Source organism: Mytilus galloprovincialis, chromosome 2, assembly GCF_965363235.1.
Source record: "Mytilus galloprovincialis chromosome 2, xbMytGall1.hap1.1, whole genome shotgun sequence".
NCBI lineage: Eukaryota > Metazoa > Mollusca > Bivalvia > Mytilida > Mytilidae > Mytilus > Mytilus galloprovincialis.
Genome location: NC_134839.1, coordinates 28,208,869 through 28,230,308, shown reverse-complemented (window position 1 = coordinate 28,230,308; position 21,440 = coordinate 28,208,869). Strand labels below are relative to the sequence as shown.

At 31.7% G+C, this 21,440-nt stretch overlaps 1 protein-coding gene across 1 annotated transcript in view; it reads right to left on the bottom strand.

Annotated features, from left to right (window-relative positions):
• Positions 1–21,440, bottom strand: part of LOC143063304 (dynein beta chain, ciliary-like) — a 99,420-nt gene that overhangs the window by 60,176 nt on the left and 17,804 nt on the right. The window contains exons 6-21 of the mRNA XM_076235364.1: positions 20,781–21,014; positions 20,167–20,334; positions 16,843–16,959; positions 15,365–15,699; positions 14,527–14,909; positions 10,644–10,888; positions 9,743–9,928; positions 8,934–9,335; positions 7,807–7,976; positions 7,016–7,238; positions 6,628–6,831; positions 5,796–6,197; positions 4,723–4,968; positions 3,935–4,159; positions 3,075–3,293; positions 2,488–2,640 (exon numbers count right to left, since the gene is read on the bottom strand). Coding sequence (XP_076091479.1) covers positions 2,488–2,640; positions 3,075–3,293; positions 3,935–4,159; positions 4,723–4,968; positions 5,796–6,197; positions 6,628–6,831; positions 7,016–7,238; positions 7,807–7,976; positions 8,934–9,335; positions 9,743–9,928; positions 10,644–10,888; positions 14,527–14,909; positions 15,365–15,699; positions 16,843–16,959; positions 20,167–20,334; positions 20,781–21,014 — 3,912 coding nt within the window. The remainder of the gene's footprint in view (positions 1–2,487; positions 2,641–3,074; positions 3,294–3,934; positions 4,160–4,722; positions 4,969–5,795; positions 6,198–6,627; positions 6,832–7,015; positions 7,239–7,806; positions 7,977–8,933; positions 9,336–9,742; positions 9,929–10,643; positions 10,889–14,526; positions 14,910–15,364; positions 15,700–16,842; positions 16,960–20,166; positions 20,335–20,780; positions 21,015–21,440) is intronic.

Sequence of the window (21,440 nt, the reverse complement as noted above, 5' to 3'; positions counted from 1 at the left end):
TCAGCAAAAATATTTACGATAGTACAAATCAAATATAAAACAAAGTAATAAATGTTCATGGGGTACCGATTTTTGTAAATTTTACACCAAGAATTAATTCAGGATAATCATATGTATATATCAAGTGTCATAATCTAAGCAAACCAAATTTTTCTATGTATGGCTGAGAATCAATTTAGAAGAAGCAAATTTTACCCAAGTATTACAGTCAATTCCACTTAATTGCATATTTTTCTCCTGCACAAAACCATTTCCCATTCATCTAATGTTAAATTGTCCGGTTATATGCATAGCCTTACTAGTGGCATTTGGTTAATTGCATAGAAAAAAATCGCCAGCTAGATATGCTTAGTTAAAACTGACGAAATTTTTGACCGGAAACAGCAATTTGGTAAGTATATTTTTCTTAAATGCATTATAATTTTCGTTATTATTTCACATTTACTTCAGTATTATTTAAATAAAGTTTTAAAACAGTTTCTTTCGTGTTTATATGATTATTAAAAAGGCCTCGATGTGTACACAGGTTAAATTTCCCATGTTCTATTTTAAGCCTTGATGTCATAAAAATGTCAATCAGCTAATTGTTGTAAAAACACAACCATTCTATGATCTTCTATCTCAAAAGGTGTTAATTATTAATTGGATTTCAAACATTGTTCATAGATCACATTTTTGGTGAATTTGTAAAACATTAACGCCTGCTAATTATCGATCATTATCCAATGTGTAATCTTGTAATTCGGCTAGGGTGATCTACATTTATGTTAAATATTACAGGGCATTTATATATGGTTGAAGAATTTTATACATCAATCTTTCATTTTCAATATATTTTTAAAAGAACATTAACTTCTAATTATTATATTTTCTCACTTTCAACACTCATGTCCAGCAAATAATCCGTGCAGGGCCCCATTACCTGTTAACTGTTTTGCATATACGAAACTAACAAGGTTAAAGTAACAGTGTTACATCATTGTGCAATCGGAAAATACTGCATATCAAAGGCAGTCCATTACACATTTGTTGTTTTAAATGATTATAAACTGTGTAGTATTGTTAAACAGTTTGTTTAAATCAAAGCGTAACAATGTTATTTATACATCCGGGTCATAGAAACAAATCTATTTTTAGAACAATTTTATTTTTGTATCTCAGGTAAAGGAAAAGTCGGTACATAAATAAACTAAAACAAAATGTGTAAATAAACTTTATTGAAAGAATACACAATGAAACAAGAGCTGTCAAAATGACAGTAAACCGGATTCTTTAACATTTATTTGTGTACTGGCATTTATCAATATTACAAGGACCAAAACTCCTAATAGGTAAAATTTATGATTATCAATATCAAACTTGACTTCCATGTTGTCATTAATAACAACATATAAACTAGATAGAAAATGACCCTCTAGCAGGACAAACTGTGTGCCCTTAATGCATAAAGTAAGAAAAAATTACTAAGTCCACCTACCTAGGATTTTGAAAATATCTAAAAAGGTTTGGTTGAACGGTTCATGAGTAAATGCACAGACACAAGATTTTTTAAACTTTCAAGAACCGTAACTCCTGAACGGTAAAAGTCAAAATCGTCATTATTGAACTTGACCTCCATTTTGTTGTCAGTAACAACATATTAAAATTTTAAAAGGTTTGGTTGACTGGTTCATGAGTAAATGCACGGACATGACATTTTTTAAACTTTCAAGAACCGTAACTCCTGAACAGTAAAAGTAAAAATTGTCATTATTGAACTTGACCTCCGTTATGTTGTCAGTAACAACATATTAAAATTTTAAAAGGTTTGGTTGAACGGTTCATGAGTAAATGCATGGACACAACATTTTTTAAACTTTCAAGAACCGTAACTCCTGAACGGTAATAGTCAAAATCGTCATTATTGAACTTGACCTCCATTTTGTTGTCAGTAACAACATATTAAAATTTTAAAAGGTTTGCTTGAACGCTTCATGAGTAAATGCACGACAACATTTGGTTGCCGCCCGCCCGCAATAACCAACATTTTTGACACAAAAATCCGGTTAATAAAATGTATGACACTAGAAAAATAGCTTTTATTAGAATAAATAAGCATTCAATATGTTGTAAGTGGATTATGGACGTTCATCTTTCTTCAGGGATTTCCTTTACTGATCTTCACTATCGATGTTATTTAACTCTGTAATTTGGCATTTCGGATATAAGCACACTCAACTTTATTGCATAATTTCGTCTGAAAAATAGGCTATGCAAATAACCAGAATGTACTGTACTGTAATAGTTGTTAAAATCCTAGCAAAACAGATGTTTCTTTGAAATGTTTTTTTCAACAAAGATTTTACAGCATTCTGGGAGAATACAAGTTTTTACAGTACCCATTCATAACTGTGAAACAGCACACATTTATATATATTTCAATTGAATAAAATCACATTCAAAGATCTGACAAAAGTGTTACATCAATCAATTTTTAAAGTTTCTTACCTGTCCATTCAAATCACAAGTTTTATCCAGAGTAACATATTCTCCATCTTTACTATACATCCCTACAGCCATCTTCAGAACGTTTCCTTTGTCATCCTTCTCAAATTCTAACTTTGACATGCTATCAAATAATTTAGTTAAATGACGGGAAACCTGCAATAGAAATATCCAAAAATATACATGATTTACCTAATTATTAAAAACTAGCGGTATCCACTCGTTTTTACCCTACCACATAATTACCATTTCAGGTGTTGGTTCACTTGAAAGAATTACAATTAGAGACTATTTTAAAATTAATGTATCTAAAAACACGTTTTAAGTACTGCAAGACATATTAGTCAGTTATAATAAATGAAAAAAGGAGACTGAATAAGAAATGGTAGAACATCATTGCTAAGTTTCTTATCATATTTTCCTTATATTTTGCATTTTCTTGTATTAAAAAATAGAACATATTCTAACAACATGAACAAGTAGCCTATTTTATATCTTGATGTAACAAGTCATTAATAAATAGATATTGAGTGGTAAGAATTTGAAATAATTCTAATTAATGGTGAAAATCTAATATGCAATATACAAACCACTGGTGGATTGTTTCCATTAGAGAGGATATCTAATAGATCAGCTGATGACACAAAGTAGAATCTTGGGAATGCAAGTCTCTTAGTTTCTAAGTACTCAGCCAAAGCTTTCTCACACAGGATCAGATTTTCTTGCAAAGTCTCAAGTTTTTCATATAAATTAGGTTGGTTAGTTGCCTCTACTGTATTCTTAGTTGTTTCCATCTTTTTCACCAGTTCCTAGAAATAAAATCGACATGTCATATAATACAAGCTAGTACTGAATAAATCATGATCAGATATGAATTAAGCATTCTTAATATTTCTTTTTATGTCATAACAGATCAATTGTTGTATAAAGAAAAAGGTGTAAATAATATTGTAAATATACTTTTTGATATTTTCCCTTATCATTTTACTCAGTTCTTAAGAATATGGTCTTAAAAAGTGCCACTCATCCCAACGCATTCAATTCTGGAACATCCCTATCAATGATCCATAAAATTTAGTGAAAATGAGGTCAAGGTCAGATGACCCAGGCAGGTGAAACATATTCATCTTACATTCATCAACCCTAAAAATATAGTTTATAATGTCTGAGAAAAGGATCTTATCATGAAAGCCTTTTTTTTTTTGCATTGAAGAGGGCCAATATTTGTCTGTAAATTGTGGTTAAAATAGCACTGAGGTATATTGATTCACACCAAACTTGACAAATTTCCTGCAGTCATTTCTATTTATATTCAATTTCAATAGGTGATTTTTCCTAGGTTTCCATTTTATTGCTTGTATGATTCTTTCTAAATTACAAGGAATTAGACTTAACTGTATTAGATTATTGAGAGGTCTACCCTAAAGTCAATGCTATTAATCATACATACCTTAAAATCAGTATCTATACCATCAAATCTTGCTGAATCTTCTGGCAGTTGACTTCTTATATCTTCTGAACCAATAAAAATACTTTCTAAATGAGACCATGTTCTTTGTACTTCCATCCAAACAGAAATCACTTGATCAGCTGTTGATAATTTCTTTTGCCATGTTGATACCTCGGTGAGGAAATGGGCAATATACTTTGATGACAACATGTTCTGTAACTGGACCTGTAATAGCAAAAAGGCTGATTGATTGAGTGTTAAAAGATTATAAGTCAATTTCAACAGTAAATTGGACAGGTTATTCTCTATAAACTTAATATTTTGTATGTGTTTCATATTTGCATTTTGAAAATTTTAACTGATAGAACTTGCAAAACTGTCATACTAGTGTGAGGTTTGTTTCATAAAACCTAGTTTGGACTAAAATTAGCCTATAAAAAAGCTTTTGCTGAGTCAAAATGATGGCAATTTCTATTGGCTCCATCAGGTAATATTCCAGTATTTTTAATGCTTTCCAGTTTACACATAAAAATACTACGGCATCAAATTTTATCATTTTCTAACAATTCTACCTTTTTTTTCCTTCTAACTTTTATGTCAGTGGTGTGTAGACATTCATATATTAATATCATAATGAAACTGTATTTTTTGTGTTATTTTATAAAATTCCTTATTAAAATTGTCACAATTTTTCTAATTTATGCAAGAAAATATGATTGTTTTACTTTATTGTACTTTTAAAATATCCCATTTTGATCATTATAAAGTTCAAATTACACTATTTTTACCTGATTATCTTCAAGTGTTTCTATGAGTTCTTCACTTGTCTTAAGCATTGTGATTCCCGTCCTTGGATGAGCATCATGTTCAAATTCCATCGTAGTCCATGTGACATCTAATTCTTTCAATACTTTCTCCATACTCATTTCCTTGACAGCCTTATCTACAATACCTCTTACTTCATCTTCATAATTGTGTAGGTTTAAAGACAGCAGATCTGCTAGAGTAGTTTTCTCATCCATAGAAAATCTCACCTAAAATAGATATTACAATTATATAGGCTGATTTATAGTATCGTAATGTTGAAAAAACTTTCAAAATGTTTATTCTTAATAGATTAGTGCTGGGGGAAAAGTAACCTAAGCAAACTGTAAGAATATTTTGAAAATGTGCGAGTTTTTCGAGGAAGATGTGTGTTTCCTGCCATCCAAAAACTATAAAAGCAGAAATGACTGTCAATGTTTTAGTATGGAATACCTTAAAAATAACTCAGATCTAATCCACTAACTGCAGGTGCAATCTAACACTTCCTGGAGAAAATCTTCAAGTTTGGTGGAACCCTTACTCATAAGCAGCTTATGCTTCTCTTTTTAATCTAATGGTTGTTACTGTCCTTTTAGCACATACCCATCATCTTTCGTCTTAATCAAATGAACTAGAACCATTTAAAGTTACCACCCATTGGGAATGGTATAAAAAGTACATTTCCTGATTTGTTAGTCCTTTCAAAACCTCATACATGAAGCTACAACTATACTTTTTTTTAAAGTTAAGTAATGATACAACATATCAATGAAAATTGAAGAAAGGTATTTTGATTAAAAAAAAGATGCTTAGCAATGAATATGAAAATTTATAGAAGTAACAGAATTTTTTTTATTCTTACATCCAAGTCTAGGCCATCAGTTTACACTGTTACTGGTAACAGTACTATGCAAGAGCAGCCCTTTTGTTGCTTACAAGTCTTTCATTTTCATATTTCAACAATTACTTTGAATTATCATTAGCAATTAAAAATCAAACAAATTGAAATTATGTATGCTTTTTTCATATGCAAAACAGTATATTACAAAATTCAAACCTTAGTAGCAGACATAAGCTGCTGCCAATGGCGTTCTCTGATGGCAGGGTTCTGCAATTCACCAACAGCTCTGAGAGATGTCAACATATTCTTCACATTGTCTTCCACACCTGAGTAAGAGTCCCAGGCTCTCATTTCTTTGTCCAAGGTACGAATGTCTTTAGAAAATTTCTTGCAGTCGATATCCATCTGCTCAACATTGATGTCTTTCCATTGAGTAGTCTTCCAATCATCAAAGCAGCTTTTTACAATAATGATGTAGTCCCACAGAGTTTTTAACATGATCAGTTCTTTTCTACACTGTTTAAGCTGTTTAAAATCAGGTATATGGACTTCAAACAAACCTGCAGAATCTGTCAGTTGAGACATTTCTAATTCCATAGCAGCAAGAATTTCATTGTACTGTAAATATAACCAAGCATATTTAAAGAACTCTTATTGATAAATTCTTCTTAGACCAAAATTAATGAGAGTAATTTTAATTCAAATCAAATATCAATGGTTACTTTATTTCAGAAACAACAGTAGAGGATTTGAAAATATTTTAACATTTATGAAGTGCTTATTATTTTCTTTTCCCTCCACTCTAGTTCCTTTAACATGAAAAGTTGATGCAGCTACAAATATATATCTTTTAACCCTTTCAACCCTACTGCATATTTTGTGTTCATTCATTAGAACAGTATATTCCTTTTCAGACTGTTGTATTTTTTTTATTATTAGAGATACAGACAAAGTAAATGTATGAAAAATAATCATTTATGTGTATTAATTTTAGTGTTTCTATTTTTTTATTATCCGATTCTCTTTGGTTTTTTTTAGCCATATTAACCTCATTTAAGATAATGTACGGCTGTTCACATGCATATCTAAATGGACCTATTCCTCTGAAACTTTCTCTAAACTTGTGTTGGGTGACATCAAATGAGGCAGTATGACGCCTGATATTTGCCACTTCTGTTGCCTGTAGTGGTGCCACTTGTTGCTTGACTGTAATAGAAATTTTCTTTGTGTTGTTCCACTGTTCTGGAAGCTCCTAAAACAGTTAAGATGAATTAATATTATTTTTAAAAAAATGTCATCAAATGCAGTACAAGTAATACAATGAAAAAGAGTGCACAAGCTGACATTTCTTCTCATACACCCAAATTGAAAGACTGTTGAAAAAATACCCCAAAAAACACCAATGACACACAATAATTTAAAAAAAATAAGCTGACCTGTAATTGAAGATGAACCTCCTCTGGTAGTTCTTGCTCAAACGTTTTCAGTAGTTCAATTGTTTGTTTAAGAGGCTCAAACATTTCATCAGTAGCCTGCTGTCTTTCCTTAACAGCATACAAATAACCCATACAATCCACCATTCCATTGTAGTCTCCTTCTTCTATAGGTGTAAGTAAGCCTGAATCAGTGCTCTTTATAAACTTAGATAATTCCTTCAAACTGAAATGTAAACATAACTATTACTTTAAAAAAAAATAAACAAAAGGAGATATGGTATGATTGCCTATGAAACGACTAAAAACCAAGGACAAGGATGTTAACCACCATAGTTCATCAAAAACTCATACCATATAGCAAGCTTTCAAAGGGACAAACATACAAATGTTTATATAGAGAACATAGTGTACAATGTAGAAGTTAAAAATACAAGTATGGTCTTGTATTTTTTCCTTCTCTTTTAGATGTGCATAAGTTTTTAAAACAGGCCATGTGGTAACTTTGGTTGTACTACAAACATTAAAAGATAGGAACAAAATTCAAAAGATGCTTTGAACAAAAACAAGAGATTTATATTTGCAATAGGCATGCAGAGTAATCTATTTTATTTCAAAAAGGTATGCGGTATGGATTTTCCTCATTGTTGAAGGCCATACAGTGACCTATAAATGTTCATTTCTGTGTCATTTTGGTCTCTCTGGGAGAGTTGTCTCATTGTCAATCATACCACATCTTCTTTTTTATATTCCCATTTGACAAGTTTGTTTAACAAAGATAACATATGACATACCTGTTTGTTACATGATCTATCAGGTGCTGTTTAAACATGTAACTCCATCTTTTAATTGTGTTCAGCAAAGCTTGTTTGAATGGTTTGGAGTTAACTCTAAACCAGGAATCAAATAACTCAGTTGATTCAATCTCTTGAGCTTCTTGGTAGATGTTCTCAAAATTGTCAATCTGGAAAATAAAGAGAACCAATACACTAGGACTTAACAAGTTGCACTGAGCTTATAGTTAAATAGCCACTATATGTATCTTTTAAACAGGAAGTGACTTAGAAATGAGTGTCAAAATGCATCATATGGTATAGCATGCTGTCAGCTGATTCAAATAATAGAAAAACAAAGGATATGGGTTGTCCGTCTATGACAAAAAAATCAGTACATGCAAAGCAAAACACACAAAAAGCAAAAGAACAGGGCTTTTATTGATGTTTTTCATTATAAGGTCACAGTGCAAAAAAAAAACACTGTTCAAAGCTAGATAACAAATCTGAGGAAGCACTGATTTGTAGTTAATGAGAAAAATACGACAAAAATTTCAAAAATAGCCCTTGTGTGTATGAATAAACAAGTATTCCTTGAACATAATGTTGACACAGAACGTTGATTTGTTAACAAGAAGGGGGATTAATGTAAAAACATATCATATGGTAGAACTCACATAAATGTAAACTGTGGATTCATTGCTTTCAGTGGATTGAGGAAAAAATGTTTTCTCATCAATTTCTGATTTCTAGGGATATATGGACCAATAATAGATCAACAGAAATGCCCAATTAAAGATTTTGAAGAATATGTATGTAATAGAATGCACTAGATCACAAAAATGTTGTTTTAAACATATTTATTTATAGTGGATTGGGAAACAAGTTTTGCAACTTATATTAATCCCTTTCCACTTTGAGGGTGCAAGTGCTGCCTTGTAGCGGCATTAGCCTACCCTTCAAAATCTACAAGGGTGTCTTTTACGTGCAAGAGATATTGCTCTATCTTAACACGGGTCAGCCATTTATCGTCCCCTGTTGTATAATTGCTCCTTAATCTGTTATAGTGCTGGTATAATTATATGTAAAAAGTCATAAAAATGCAATATCTCTGGTACATTGAGATGATTAAGGAAATACTACTTTACCTGTTCCTTGAACTGTTTTAGAGTAGGTGGTGATTCAGGAATACTTTCTTCCCCAGCTGCTTCTATCTCCTCTGGTGTCAACACATGATTATACAATAAAAACTGCTTCATAAATTCATTCCTATCATCAACCCATAGGTATGCATAAACATCAAATGAGTTTCTGTACTCTATGGCTTTACTCATAACACTATTCATCCTCTCCATCAACTCATTTCTCATGTCTGATAGGTCAACCATTTGTTCAAGATCCATTTGGTAATCTTCTCTGCCAGTATGAACAGCTAAACGGGGAATCAATGCTGCTTGTCTGTAAATATCTGTAACAAGTCCTTCTACAAGCTCATAGAATCCACCCTCTGTATTATAATCTAGTGATGGTTTAAATATCAATTCTGGAACCTGTCAAAACACATATCTAATTGTCAAAGATATTTTGCTACAAACAGATATGTTGAGCACTCACACACATATCTAACCCTGCCACATTCTTTATGTGCCTGTTACAAGTCTGGAGCCTGCTTGGCAGTGGTTCGTTATATCTGTTTTTTGTAAATCATCTTGTTAAAAATTAGTTTTATTTTGGATATTTTAGATTGGCAGAAAGTTGTTCATCTATCAGCATATATACATAATTTTGTCATCTATGATTTACTCCTCAAAATTGGAATTAAGAATCAAATTATAAACAATGAGGGACATTTTATTATCTGTCTATTTGAAACAACTTCAAAAATGTGGTGCATACATTTAAAAACAATTGTTAAATATTTCAGATAAATCATTAGCTTTTAGTCTCATTTTCATACCTCTAGTTCTAGCTGAGCTTGAAATAAAGGACCAATGTTGTTCTTTGGATCAGTATTATCCAGTAGGAAATTCATACTACAATAAATAGTACTGACAAATCCCTCCACTATCATATCATCAACATATTCTACATACAGTTCCCAAACATCAGAGTCAGAATCAACTTTGAAATATTCCTTGTTTTGCTGAAATAAATGGAAAAGAAAACATTGTCATTTTCAAATGTTTACTCAGCATTATATGTATATCAATTTGCTAAGTTCTTCAGAATTTATAGTATAGGCACTTCAGAAATTATAGTATTATAGCTTTTTGGTGCACACAAAACATCTGACTCCTAATATATGAACATTTTATTTGGTAAAAACATGAGATTTTTGGCCAGATAAGCTTCAAATGAATAAATTGTAATTTGTATATGTGATTAACATGCAAATTCAGGATGATAACACGTTAATGAAAAATTGTACATTTTTAAAGTAAAATGAGATTTTATTATTATATACTTAAATACTTACCATCATAAATTAAAGGTCCCTCCCAACCTCCCCTTCATCCCCTGGTTTTTTCCTATGACTTCTTGCTTACGTTAGGAAATTAAATGGATGATATAAAGGCATGGTTATACGGGCACTGCTTGGTCATCCATCTTCTTATTGGATGATATTTTTATTTGGGGTTTTCCGCCTGTCAGACTTGCCCAGATGGATGTACTCAGAATTTATGATGGTAACGTATTTATTGACATAAAATTAATATAACCTGTATTATACTAGACTTAATTATAAAGTGGTATCTGATCAAATGCATCACCTAATCAACATAAGACCAGCAGTATATTACTACTGGCAGGGTTAGTTTTACTTTTATGACAATTTTTGCACTTATCAATTGCTATACCTGCAACAACTGGTGTATTTTGGTTCCAATGTCAGATATATTAGCGTATCTTTTTTCAAGTCTCTCTTTTCTATCATCAAGATTAAGTAGTGTTTCATGCTTGTTTTCATAGCGTGCAAACAAAGGTGTCTTACTCCATGATGACATCAAATTATTAATTTCTTCAATATTATTCTTTGCCTTATGTACAGAAGATTCTAATTCATTGACATGATCTCTGGTCATCTGAATATATTCCCAAACTCCTGCAAGAAAGAGAACTAGAGGCTCTAAAGAGCCTGTGTCGCTCACCTTGGTCTATGTGAATTTTAAGCAATGGACACAGATGGATTCATGACAAAATTGTGTTTTGGTGATGGTGATGTGTTTGTAGATCTTACTTTACTAAACATTCTTGCTGCTTATAATTATCTCTATCTATAACAGTACTTTCTGTGGAAAATGTTATTAAAAATCTTCAAATTTTAAGAAAATTGTTAAAAATTTACTATGAAGGGCAATAACTCCTTAGGGGGTCAATCGACTATTTTGGTCATAGTGACTTATTTTTAGTTCTTACTTTCTTGTACATTATTGCTGTTTACAGTTTATCTCTATCTATAATAATATTCAAGATAACAAAAAAAAAATTACCAATTCAGGGGCAACAACCTAACAACAGATTATCTATTTCATCTGAAAATTTCAGGGCAGATAGATTGTGACCTGATCAACAATTTTACTTCCTGTCAGATTTGCTCTTAATGCTTTGGTTTTTGAGTTATCAGCCAAAAACTGCACTTTACCCCCATGTTCTATTTTTAGCCATGGCCGCCATCTTGGTTTGTTGGCCGAGTTACCTGACACATTTTTTTAACTAGATACCCCAATGATGATTATGGCTAAGTTTGGTTAAATTTGGCCCAGTAGTTTCAGAGAAGAAGATTTTTCTAAAAGATTACTAAGATTTACGAAAAATGGTTAAAAATTGACTATAAAGGACAATAACTCCTAAAGTGGTCACCTGACCATCTTGGTCATGGTCACTTATTTGTAGATCTTACTTTGCTGAACATTATTGCTGTTTACAGTTTATCTCTATCAATAATAATATTCAAGATAATAACCAAAAACAGAAAAATTTCCTTAAAATTACCAATTCAGGGGCAACAACCCAACAACGGGTTGTTCGATTCATCTGAAAATTTCAGGGCAGATAGATCTTGACCTGATGAACAACATTACCCCTGTAAGATTTGCTCTAAATGCTTTGGTTTTTGAGTTATAACATGGATTTTTCTAGCAATCCACAGGGTCCGGTATTCGGACCCATTCCCAACGACAAAAACCCTACATTTTTTCCCAATTTTGGCAGCAAAATTCCCAAATGATCACAAAATTCATTTTAATTTTTATTATTTTAATATGACAGAGATGTTTACTTTATTCAACCGCTAGCTTTATGTAAAAAAATCGCCAACAAGTAATGTGTAAATCCAAGTTGAAACATATTGAATGAAAACAACATTGACAAACAATGGCTGCCATTAATAAATATACAGGAAGTGTGGGAATAAACTAAAACCAGTTCAAATCCGGAAACGGACAAGTATATAATTCCGGGTTTGTCAATCAAATACAGAAAATAAAAAATGAAAAGAACCAAACATGTGACAGCTATCATAGCAACACTAAAATTGAAAACTAAAAGATATATAAAAAAGAAAATAGAAACAGGATATATTTTATACAGAACTTTAAAAATATTTTATTTCACAAATTTTCATCATGTTCATGTCAAAATAAAAAAAATATAACAATCCTTAAAGAAGCTGGAACTCATTATTTTGATACTCAAATAAACTGAAATGCCATGTTTTTATATTTAAAAAACAAAGAAGGTGTAGTCCTTACTTTATTTTCACCAACAAAAAATAATTTTATGAACTAATCCCACTAAAACTAACATCTGGTATATTGGTTGTTTTTCCCAATTTCATTGAAAACCGCGTTAAAAAATTCCCTAAACTGGCCAGGGTCGTTTTTCCCAAAATACCCAGATAAACCCCTGTATAAGCCAAAAACTGCATTTTACCCCTATGTTCTATTTTTAGCCATGGCGGCCATCTTGGTTGGTTGGCCGGGTCACGCCACACATTTTTTAAACTAGATACCCCAATGATGATTGTGGCCAAGTTTGGATTAATTTGTCTCAGTAGTTTCAGAGGAGAAGATTTTTGTAAAAGATAACTAAGATTTACGAAAAATGGTTAAAAATGGACTAAAAAGGGCAATAACTCCTAAAGGGGTCAACTGACCATTTCGGTCATGTTGACTTATTTGTAAATCTTACTTTGCTGAACATCATTGCTGTTTACAGTTTATCTCTATCTATAATAATATTCAAGATAATAACCAAAAACAGCAAAATTTTCTTCAAATTATCAATTTAGGGGCAGCAACCCAACAACGGGTTGTTCGATTCATCTGAAAATGTAAGGGCAGATAGATCTTGACCTGATGAACAACTTTACCCCTGTAAGATTTGCTCTAAATGCTTTGGTTTTTGAGTTATAAGCCAAAAACTGCATTTTACCCCTATGTTCTATTTTTAGCCATGGCAGCCATCTTGGTTGGTTGGCCGGGTCACGCCACACATTTTTTAAACTAGATACCCCAATGATGATTGTGGCCAAGTTTGGATTTATTTGTCCGAGTAGTTTCAGAGGAGAAGATTTTTGTAAAGGATAACTAAGATTTACGAAAAATGGTTAAAAATGGACTAAAAAGGACAATAACTCCTAAAGGGGTAAACTGACCATTTCGGTCACGTTAACTTATTTGTAAATCTTACTTTGCTGAACATTATTGCTGTTTACAGTTTATCTCTATCTATAATAATATTCAAGATAACAACCAAAAACAGCAAAATTTCCTTAAAATTATCAATTCAGGGGCAGCAACCCAACAACGGGTTGTCTGATTCATCTGAAAATTTCAGGGCAGATAGATCTTGACCTGATAAACAATATTACCCCTGTCAGATTTGCTCTAAATGCTTTGGTTTTTGAGTTATAAGCCAAAAACTGCATTTTACCCCTATGTTCTATTTTTAGCCATGGCGGCCATCTTGGTTGATTGGCCGGGTCACGCCACACATTTTTTAAACTAGATACCCCAATGAAATGAATGATGATTGTGGCCAAGTTTGGTTTAATTTGGCCAAGTCGTTTCAGAGGAGAAGATTTTTTAAAAGTTAACGACGACGGACGACGACAACGGACGAGGGACGCCGGACGAGGGACGCCGGACGCAAAGTGATGGGAAAAGCTCACTTGGCCCTTCGGGCCAGGTGAGCTAAAAAATTAAGTGCTTTGTGGCATCGTACAAAGTAAATATTTTAGCCTAATTTAACAACTGTTGATTAATAAATGTGTTTCTTAAGGTATTAAAGAAACATATTAAAAGGTCAGTATATTTGTACCAAGAATTTTCTAATACTAATATATTGCAGTTTGCAGACTTCAAAAGCAAGGCCATATAAAAATGAAATTGTTTCCCAAATATTTTGCAGAAAATCACTTTCAAACTTTTAGAAAAGTTTATTGTAGTCTCCAGTCAAATTTCAATGCAGTACAAAACTTAGCAACAGTTCTAACCACAAAAACAGATCTTTTTTCCATGCAATTTTGAGCATTGTACAATTTCTTATTTACAGTCATGAGATTTGATTCCATTATCATGATTACTAGGACGTCATCATAGACAAAACTAATAACATAGGAACATTTATAGATCATTAACACTCTCATTTTAACATTGATCTCCCCTAAAACTTTATTACTTCCCCTTAAAATTAGTTTTCTCTTGTATAGACTACTTTGTTTATATTATTAACACAAACCTTCACTTTCCCAGGTAAGAGTTGTTTCGGCTTGTTGAAGTATAACATCTAGTTGTTTTAACTGGCCTTCAATCAATGGGTATTCTACTCCCAAGACATTATTACGAACTTTGTTGTAAAGATGAACAATTAAATCTAGATTGGTGACATATTTCCAAAACATATCGTTCTGCTTAAACAGATCTCTTGCTGACTCTGGAATCTCCTCCACATCAGCCACTTTTAAGTACTTCACCTCTCTTAAAATGGCTGTTAGCTTGGCATCAAAGTTCACGGAAATCAGGTCGGTATTTTGATTACGAAGGAGAAGAGGCTGACTCATATTGTGTGAACAGGATGCCCCAACATTCTGTGCCCAGTCTTCATAAATTTCTTGATTCCATCTGAAAAAGAAGAAATATCTTCCATATCTCTTATGATGTGTCATTTTGACTGATTAGTATTTTTTTCCATACTACTAATTTTTGCATTTTTTTTTCTCTCTCATTTCTATTATAATTTTCAATATAGTAGGCCAAAACACATTTGATATTGGAACCAAAATTGTAATTTGACATAAAATTTTAAAATTATCTTCACTTTTAATGTTAAATTACCTTAACAAAATTAAATTACCTTAACAAAACTATAACTCCAGAATTGTCAATGTTCAATGCACTGTGAAATCAGGGTTAAAATCTAAATTTGGCATAAAATTCAAAATGTTGGGACTCACATTGAACAATAAAAAAAAAGAATATACTAAATGTGACCACAACTTCATGATAAAGTACTTTAGTTTACCACTTTAACTTGACACTGGACAGACTGAGTTAACTTAATAAATAAAGCTACATACCCACTTATAAGATTAAGCATTTCTTCAAACTTAGTAAAGACAAGTTTTGCTGCCCCCCCTTGCATGCAGGGATGCTCCAATTTTTTAAACTCGTGCATTGGTGCAGTAATTCTCTTCCTAAGTTCCTTGGCCCATCTTAAGCTTCCAGCAATTTTGGGCATGTTTTTATGTAAAGTGACATGTCCTTGCTCCTTCATCTTTGCTATCTGTTCATCATAGATTCCCTTAGCAACATCTAATTCTTTCATCACGGTTTCAACAATTATAGGATATTTCCCATCAAAATTACATTTGATATCATTTCTCTCCAGAAGACCTCCCATTATTTCTAACAACTGTTAAAAACAAATGCAATAAGAGTATTAACAAATATTTTTTTGTAAATAAAAACAATTGAATTATTTATATTACAGCTTTTCAACATATTAAAATCATGAAAAACAAGTGAAACTGCGAGCTACTGCTCACTGATGATACCCCGCCGCAAGTGGATAATATTAATAGTGTAAAAATATGCAAGTGTTTGATAAACAGGAAGTTGTCGAGTGATGAATCTGAAAACGCATCACACGGTATAGCTGACTTATGTAAATCCTGAAACCAAATTTCAGAAATCCTTGTATTGTAGTTCCTGAGAAAAATGTGACGAAAATTTTCAACTTGGCTATCATGTGTAAAATCATTCAAGTGTTCGGTAAACAGGAAGTTGTCGAGTGATCAATCTGAAAACGCATCACACAGTATAGTTGACTTCGATAAACCCTGAAACCAAATTTCAGAAATCCTTGTATTGTAGTTCCTGAGAAAAATACGACGAAAAATATTCATGGGACGGACGGACTGACGGAAGGACAGACAGAGGTAAAACAGTATACCCCCTTTTTTTAAAGCGGGGGTATAATTATGAAGTGTGTTTGTTTGTTTCTGTGATGCAGTCAAACGGTGAAACCAGTCTTATCAATCATCCTCTACATGTCTTATCTGACTTAAATTATATTTCCCAAGCAATGTCTCTTTTTTTGTTTCTGTATCACAAATTCCAGTCCAACAACTGTTTTCCAAAATACTTTTCCATGCAATTACCTATAACTACTATTTTTTCAAATGTGTTTAATCCATACATTTTGGTAAGTTCTCATGTGAAAAGAAATTTAAAAGCTTAAAAGACTTGCTTCCTATGTTAACTGCAATAAGTTTACATGATTGTCTAAAGAACGGAAGACATTGACATAACAACAAGTAAAAGAAACCCAACTACTTGATTCAAGAAAACCTGTAAGAAACATCACAGAAATTATTTGAAGTTTGAAAAACAGATAGATACCTAGTCTCTAAGAAATGCTTCATGATAAGAAAATTAAAGTTTTGAAAAAAATATAATGAGAATGAATATAACTGGACAAAATAGTTTATATTATCCAAGCAAATTGATAAGTAGATAAATGTGATTAGACAAAAATTGTTATGCACACCAGTACCTTAAACATGGCTTCTGAAGTACAGCAATCATCAAATGCTTGGCACAGTATTGTTCCTAATCTTTTATCAAAATCTGTAATTCGGTTGAGGAAACTTTTGTAATCTTTCATGAATGACTATAAAAGAATAATACAAGGTAAAGTCTATCTATCAGTCACACATAGTGCATTTTATTAAATCAATTCAATTTCATTTTTACATACTTAAATACCTAATTATGCAAACTAAGTGCATTTTATTAAACCAATTCAATTTTATTTTTACATACTTCAATACGTAATTATGCAAACTAAGCTTGCAATGTGGTTCTCATCTTGTCCCACTTGTGTAATACTTGTGAATTGTCGAGGTCAGTTTTCTCTATTCTAAAAGGCGACCATAAAAAATATGGACCATAATTTGGTATTCGGCCTTTGGTTTCTTTTTGTATCATTTTTTATAAGTTCTAAAACTTTAACTTTTATTCTGTGGGTTGTGTTGATGTTAGAATAGTATTAATGGAACAATTGAGTTTTTCGAGAAAAAATTAATACATTTTGATTCACCGTTTACGTGACAGGAAACAAAACAGGAAACCAATCTTTATTTTCTTTATTTTGCACAATATGTTTCAAAAGACATAAATGAACACCATTACTAGTGTTACTTGCTTCATGTTAATATTTAAAATCTATTTTCAATGTTAAATTAAAGTTTTTTTTAAACGCGACAGGAAACCATAAGAAACCGAAAGCATTTTTTTAGTTTTATTTTATTGCAAAATCTGCTTAAAATGATCTGAACAGTATACTTTTTCTTAAAATCCATCTTAAATGTAACAGTATAATAAAACTCCTAAATATGTGCTTGTTTTGAAAACAATTAGTACAATTTATTCAGGAATTTCCGTATTTTCTTCATTGATACAGGATACCATAATCGTTGTATCTTGATGTTTTAGCCAAAAAAATGTATTTATATTTGGTTTTGAAATTCCAGTTATATACAATTTATTCCAAATCATTGTTAATGTAAAATTCTTTAAATCCAGTAAAGAAAACAACTTTTAACTTGGAATTAGCATCTTTAAAATAGGCACCATGTGATATTTGTGACCTGTACACCATCTACATGGTTTCCACATTTTAACCTACTTTAGTGGGCTAAAATCAATAAAGTACTTCCTTTCAAGTCATGCATGGTAAAAGTTTACTTTTCCTTTGACAAGTTTGTACATTCCAAGTGTAACGGTACATTAACATGTATTTTTTATTAAATTATCTTTATTCACTTAAAATATCCAGTAATATTTACTGCTGAAGCTAAATCAATCCAACGAACATCGGCACCATGATAGGAGACGTAATTTCGATTGAATTTTCCAAGGACCCTTTACATCGTTATTGGGAAACGAAGTGTGTTAAAACGTCGGTCAAATCTGAAATCGATTTTGTCAAGTCATTGGGCATTTATTTTCACACAAGATCGTATGTAACATTATGCACATAGGAAAAATAATAGACCCCCGGCGCAATCTCTTTGAAAATTGTATTTTCCTTTTTTAAACAAGACGAAACAAGCCTGCAGATTAAGTTTGCTTACATCCCGTTGGAAACAAATACAATGTTTAGACCTAGTATTTCGTATATCCGGCTGTATGGGCGTGATCACATGTTAGTCACATGTTTCACGTATGACCGGAAATGATTAGAACTTAACGACAAAAACAATTTTAATAAATAAATGGACTTCTGTTTCGTGTGAAATGTAACACATAACGATAACGTCATTTTCTAACTTAATTATTACGAAGAACAAAACAAGAATGTAAATCATCTCTGATTTACCTGTTTGAACATCTCGCGAGAGTTCCTATTTGCATATTGTTGCAAAGAATTTTTTTACAACGAAGCAGATTAAACCATCTAAAATGTGCGTTACGAAATGGGAAACCAAAATAACGACAGTGTTCTTACACCTGCTACAGAAATACTTATAGTTCTCGGCATTTTCTTCTCACTATTCTTATTGGTCGATGTTCTGTGTTATTTTAAAGCAAAAATTACGAATTTGCCGGTGACGATTATCTATAAATTAGTCAGCGTTATGCACTTCGGACGCGAAAAGTAACGCGAGAAACGACACACAAATACGGTCGTATAATCTTTGAAATTTGTTAATTTCAATTTTTTTTCTAGGGAAGAGTAGCACACACTTGTATGTTGATAAAAATAATGGCATCTTTAGATGTAGTTACAACTTTTCTTACAGTAATTCACATTTTATCACTTTTCTATAGTTATAGGAAACGGAGCCCAATAGCAAATTATGGTCCATATCTCTAAATGTTTTTTTGTTAGCTTGATTTCCAGTTAAACATAAAGTAGTAAAGTATTAAAAATAATGCATTACAACTTCCGACAGTTGCTTAAATATCTTACGTATTCTCCATCCCTAAAATGTTGAACATTACCTTGTCATCTTCCTGTAAAAATAAGTAAATATACATGTATACACACATATAGAAGGAATTTAAATTCAATTAAATGGATTACAGAACGTTATAATAAGAAGTGGTGTACATGCAGTTCAACGGAGACATAGACTTCATGTTTGTTTTGATCTGATGATCGATTTGCAAGTCTAAAGATTAATCCTGTGTTTTCTTGGCTTTGAAGTTAATTTTTGAAACTTTGCTACAAGCTTTTCATGTAGCTTGCTTTTAAATTTTGAGCCAAGAAGAAAGTTGTATACTTTTACCATGAAAATTGTAATCAACAACCCTTAGACAAACAAGAATCTTCTATAGAGTTCTTTTATCAAAAGAGATCTTAACATTAATTTGGTTTTGAACTTATGAAAAGGGGGAGGGTTTGGCCCCACCATGCTGATCCCAAATCAAGAGCCTGTATTTCAGTACTTGTCATTTGTTGCTGTACATCATATTTGATGATGGAAGTTTTTAACGACCTTGACTGGCTATACAGCCCTTGCATGGTCGATCATATTTTTTTTTTGTTCAATATTTTATACAAAATTCAGACAATTATTTTTCTTGTTAGAATTGTTTCACATATGTGAATTCTGTTACTTTTCTTAGCTGAATGACCATGTACATGTGGTATAGGTTATGCTCATTGTTGAAGACCACACAGTGACCCATGATTGTAAATTTCTATGTCATTAATTGGTTACTTGTGTGGAGATTATCTCACTGGCAATTATACCACATCTTCTTAAATTTATATCATATTACTGAAATATACAGCAAAATTAGAAATGCAATCTTTAACCTTAAACTAAATTAAGAATTGAAAAGTGCAATAATTGTTACTACAACTCACTGTGTTATTTGGATCCATAGGATCATAACTTCTCTCTGCAAAGACTTTAAAAACATCATTAAATTCTTCATATATAGTAACAACATACTGACTAAGCTGTCTCCCCTTTATGTTACCAATTTCAACCTTTTCAAGCTTCAGGAATTCTACAGCGGTTTCCATTAATTCCTTAAAGAAGATAAACATTATTTTCTCTATGCAGGAGAATTATGATAGTCACAAATCTTTGAACATTCTTTAAAATAGTTTGTAAATGACCTTAAGATGAAGAACAGCATATCTAAAAGAAATCCAATAGTAAACATTACCTCCTATAAACAGGTGTCGCCGCTTTGACATATTCACCATTTCCTTTCTCAATTTTGTCATTGTTATGAAAGCTGATTTTGTAAAAAGCTGACAAGATTTCCTAACACTTTTGATTTAATGTTAAAAGTAAGTTTCAGTTTGTGTAGAAAAAACATATGTAATAAATAATAGATGCTCCTTTACCAGGCAAAGAAACAAATGACATCAATGTCTTTTTTAAACACTTTAATACTATAGACCTTCAAGTTTTAGATTAAAAAAAAAGTGTCTTGGCCTTTTTATTTTTGTCCAGATTAAATTATTACCACTATAGTCACAGCCCTCTCTGTAAACTTGTCATATCTTGCAAAAACCAATTTGGGAGCAAACTCCCATTCTCTGACTTCCATATTTCCACTAAAGTAGGTCTTCATTTTATCTCTGTGATCTTCATAAGCTTCTCTGTATGAGTGGAGTATGTGTACAGTTTTCTTTATTTTTTCAATACTTTCTTCCAGTTCTCCTTTAAATATTTCTGCTGGATCTAAATAATTCCTTGCCTGAAATATGCAAGTACATTGTCTTATAGTTATTGTCTAAAAAAATGTGTCCTTACAAAGCAGATTTTGTCCATTAAAAAAATCTTTCTTGGTTTGTCTACACTGATTAATGGGTGTTTTGTTTTAAATTGAAAACAAGAATGTGTCCATAGTACACGGATGCCCCACTCCCACTATCATTTTCTATGTTCAGTGGACCGTGAAATTGGGGTCAAAACTTTAATTTGGAATTAAAATTATAAAGATCATATCATAGGGAACATGTGTACTAAGTTTCAAGTTGATGAAACTTTAACTTCATCAAAAACTACCTTGACCAAAAACTTTAACCTGAACTTTGCACTATCATTTTCTATGTTCAGTGGACCATGAAATTGGGGTCAAAACTATAATTTGGCATTAAAATTAGAAAGATCATATCATGGG